This window comes from Boleophthalmus pectinirostris, unplaced genomic scaffold, assembly GCF_026225935.1.
Source record: "Boleophthalmus pectinirostris isolate CB_2022bp ecotype Guang Dong unplaced genomic scaffold, ASM2622593v1 HiC_scaffold_8, whole genome shotgun sequence".
NCBI classification, from domain to species: domain Eukaryota; kingdom Metazoa; phylum Chordata; class Actinopteri; order Gobiiformes; family Gobiidae; genus Boleophthalmus; species Boleophthalmus pectinirostris.
In genome coordinates, this window is record NW_026571515.1 from 21,925,914 (window position 1) to 21,930,270 (window position 4,357).

General features: G+C 34.5%; 1 protein-coding gene across 1 annotated transcript; it reads left to right on the forward strand.

Moving 5' to 3' along the window:
* Positions 1-1,826: 1,826 nt before the first annotated feature.
* Positions 1,827-4,087, forward strand: LOC110157915 (rabenosyn-5-like). Its single transcript, XM_055166186.1, has 6 exons — positions 1,827-1,946; positions 2,566-2,840; positions 3,203-3,337; positions 3,439-3,539; positions 3,769-3,814; positions 3,892-4,087. Exons 2-6 carry the CDS (start codon positions 2,678-2,680, stop codon positions 4,071-4,073), a joined length of 627 nt encoding a protein of 208 aa, XP_055022161.1. The 5' UTR covers positions 1,827-1,946; positions 2,566-2,677; the 3' UTR covers positions 4,074-4,087.
* Positions 4,088-4,357: the final 270 nt, after the last annotated feature.

Genomic DNA, 4,357 nt, shown 5'->3' on the forward strand with positions numbered 1-4,357 from the left:
ATCTCTTAGGAATTAGTTGTAATGTCTGTAGCTGCACTGTAAACTATATCAATGTGTGAAAGGCCATAAGGGGTTGTTGGTGACGAAAAATTTAATCTAACTTATCATGTTTTTTTGTTGTTTTGTTTTGTTTTTTGTCAAGGGACACGCGCAATCAATATCACTTAAAATCTAGCATTTTGTGTTTATCTGGATAGTGTGCAGTGTAATCCAAATATAAATATAGTTGGACTAATGTTGTAATGTAAATATGTCCATAACTGCCATTTTCTTTTTATTTCTGCTCATAAAAGTTTGTTCTATTATTATTAGACAATTTTCAAAAGGATGAGCAATGACTCTGTCCCCTCTATGAGGAAATTTGTTTATTGGAAACAGTAATAATGAGTGAGTGATCAAACGGCCACTGTTACTGTGACAAATTCCTCCATAAAAAAGATTGTCTTGGATTATTTTTTTGTAATTATGTAAAATATAATGACTACAACAGCAAGAAATGTGTCTTTTATTTGCAGCTTTTATTGTGTAATTAATTTAAATTTGTGATTTGGCACCTTTTGCCTTAAAATAAAATTAAAACCAAACTGCTGTAGAAATTCACTGATAAACTAAAACAACCAAACTGTATTTTTTTACAGTCAAAACTTGCAATTTAAACTGCAGCCTTGTAGATGTAGAGTGTCTTTATATCCTTCAAAAGCAATGATCGCTATTTGGAGACCCAATAATAAAAATCAAAACTAGTACACTATCCTATGTGTAAATAGAAATGAAATATGAAATAGGGCCTATATTGATAGTGTGGGTTAGTTAGGCGTTAAACGAAGCAGGGAGCACCAGATGCTGTAGCGTCATTTTCCACCATGTTCAAAGAGAGCTAAAAAATTATAAAACCATGAGTACACAACAAAGACATTTTCACACATGCAGCAGCTGGTGGAGCCATGTTTTGAGAGTACCATCACTACCATAAAAGTAAAAAGTTATCAATAGACCTAATTAGGTGTCAAGGAAAAAGTTGTGGGTTTGGCTGTTCTGAGTATTTAGATGTCACATAATCTGAGCAGTGATTGAATAACACATACACAAAGCTCTTATTATATTATTACAAAAATATGTTAAAGGTGCACTATAACTGTTCTAATGAGGGTCTCGACTTGCTATCTGTTAGAGATTTTATTGGTTTGCTTGGTATGTTCCACAGTATGGTAATGTAATTGTACTATGTGCACCTTTAACAATTCTCCTTTTCAAATACATAATTATATAAACTTACCTGTAAATGAGCAGACATTTTCAGGGAAGTGGATCTTGTATGTGCTAGATCTTCACCATTAGACACAGCAGGTGAAGCTGTAACAGAAGAAAAAGTTAAAGCACATTTCAGTCTTTATCACATCACATTATCTTTGTCAATAATGCCAGAGTATTTGACAGGCTGTGCAGAATCACAAGGCTTTATTTGAGTTTTTGCTACAAACTTTTAATCAAGTTAATGTATACATGCATTTTAATACGTTTAGAGAATAAATTTATTAAATGAAAGTGTATTAATACAACATTTTAGAAAAAAATTAATAAAAATAACCAAACACTTACATCAACAAAGGTGGAAAAAAAAAAAGAAGCAGCTAAAAACTGCCCCGTGTAGTGACTTCTACTGATAAGAAAAGCAAAACTAACAATTGAATCAAGCACTGCACACACCAAATGAACATTTGATTACACGTTTCCTAGACCCACACTTTTTACCATGGTCCATGCTTGTTGCAAAAACTCACGTTTGCTTTTCGTCTCGTATGGTCCTCTGCGCTCCCCGTAGGCCTGGACGGGCTGTGTGCAGATCACATGACCACAGGCAGGGCTGCTCTGCTGCTCTATTTGGTGGTGTTGATCTGTCAAACACAAACCAAATCTTCAATATCCTGCTTACTACTGACACCTCTGTAAGTAACAACAACCTATTAGGAGATGATATGATGAGATCTGCTTTCGTTCGTATCTGTGCAAAATAAATACTAACATATTAGAGACAGAGAGCGATGTTTGTGCTAACTGGGTGTAGCCACTATGTAAGAGAGAGAGCTATTACATCGGCCAAAAATGCTATCAAAGTTGTGGTTGTTCAACTCGTAAAATGTGGACAAATACACGTGCTGAACATGATTTTGTATGCAATCGAAAATAAAAATGCTAGACTCAACATAAAGGTAATTGTTGGTTAGGTGATGCAGCTTGTTCTGAATGCACTTATCTAGTGAATAAACGTTATATCTTCTATTCCAGGGGTTCTCTGAAATGTAAAGACCTTTTAAAAGATTATATGCGAATGCAAAACATTATTTTTTATTTTCAAGTTTCAAGTTATTGCAAGCAGCATAACTTGTTATAGTTACAGTATTAATACTGCTAATACAACATTAAGAAAGTATGTTTTAGTAACTTGTAACAGACAGACTAAATTTGGCATTGTAGACATTCTTATTCTTTATAGACAGAATTCAAAATCAACTCTATCATTTTCTGAATTAAGGGTATTTAATTTTTGTTGTTGTTAAACCTTAGGTTTACAGTTGGAGGGATGGAGTTGGTTGTGGGCACAGTGCAGTGACGCTTGGAGGCTGTCCAAGGCAGGATCCTGCTATCCTCAACTCCTTCAGTCACAAACCAGTCAGCAATGGCTTCAGGTTACCCCCCACCGTTTGAAGGCACAGGAGAAGTTAAAGAGGGGTTCCTTTGTCCACTGTGTCTCAAGGATTTACAGTCATTCTACCAGCTTCAAGACCACTATGAAGAAGAGCACTCTGGAGATGATCGCCATGTTAGAGGACAACTTAAAAGTAGGTTGTATTTATGTCCTACAGAAAAAATATGTTCATTCAGCTTTTATTTACTATTTGGTCCAAACATCATATTAAATACAAGTTGTCCTTTCAATCTCAGATTCCTGAAAAAACACTACAACTCTCACTGAGAAATATTACTATTGAACGTGTACTAGCAATGATAAAGGTTTACAATTTATTATTTTACAACTTTTATAACAATGGAAAATGGCTTGTTGACATTTGTTTAATCTTGCAGCCTTCGTCATAGTCTATATAGTAGTTTGTTAGGAATGTGTCAAAAACAGCATTGTAGTATTAATCTAAACAGGTTTACCTCCCAAAATATAGTGATGATATTCTGATTCTGATCACAGGTTTGGTTCAGAAAGCCAAAAAAGCCAAAGACAAACTGTTGAAGAGAGATGGAGAGGACAGGCCTGACAGTGGCACTTACGAATCCTTCTATTATGGAGGAGTGGATCCGTACATGTGGGAACCTCAAGAGCTTGGTATGGATTTTCACAAATGCAAAAAAAAAAAAATGTTATAGTTATAATCAGTTTCAGATTATAAAACAATCTGAAACTGATTACTTTTATACTATTTACAGGAGCAACCAGAAGTCACCTGGACCATTTTAAGAAGCTCAGAGCCGACAGAATAGACCACTATGTGATTGAAGTCAATAAGCTTATAATTAGACTGGAAAAGGTATGCTTATTTTATGTGATGAGGCATGATACCATACATTATGCAATTATTACAACTAGTAAATAATTATTAATGTTGCCTCAGATATTTGTACTCTTGATGTGAGTTGTACTATTTCCCTTTTTGTGAATTTTAATGACTTCCATGCCATATTTGATTGTACTGATGTCTGTTTGCGCAATGGAATCATAATTTTACTGTAATATTTTTTTTCCATATGTTGTGTTAGTTGACGTCATTTGACAGGACCAACTCAGACACTGCCAAAATACGAGGTTTGTTTTCAATATTATTCCAGTTCATTGACAACTTTTAATGATAAATAATACATTTGTTTCTGTCTATGTTATAGCCATTGAGCGTTCAGTGGTGTCTTGGGTGAATGATGCTGATGTCCCTTTCTGTCCGGACTGTGGAAACAAGTTTAACATAAGAAATCGTCGCCATCACTGTCGCCTGTGTGGATCTATTATGTGTCGAAAATGCATGGACTTCATTCCTATACCTTTGGCTCGTAAGTTCTTTATGATTTAGTTTTGCTTCTTTGTGCATGTACATCCCCTTTTCAGCCCCTCATTTTGCCATGGATATTTTCAAGCATAATGAATATTTGATCACCAAAAGTTTTATGAGGGTTTAAAGTAAGAAAGATTTGTGATGACTGTTCAGACAGAGCATCTCCGAAACAATAGCTTTTTTTTTTTATCTGCAGTGGTTATAACCGAATTCTTGGCAAATTGAATACTGGTGATAAAAAAAATTAAAAAAAATAGAATAAAAAAAATATTCGATTAAATAAAATCAACATTCAGCGTGCA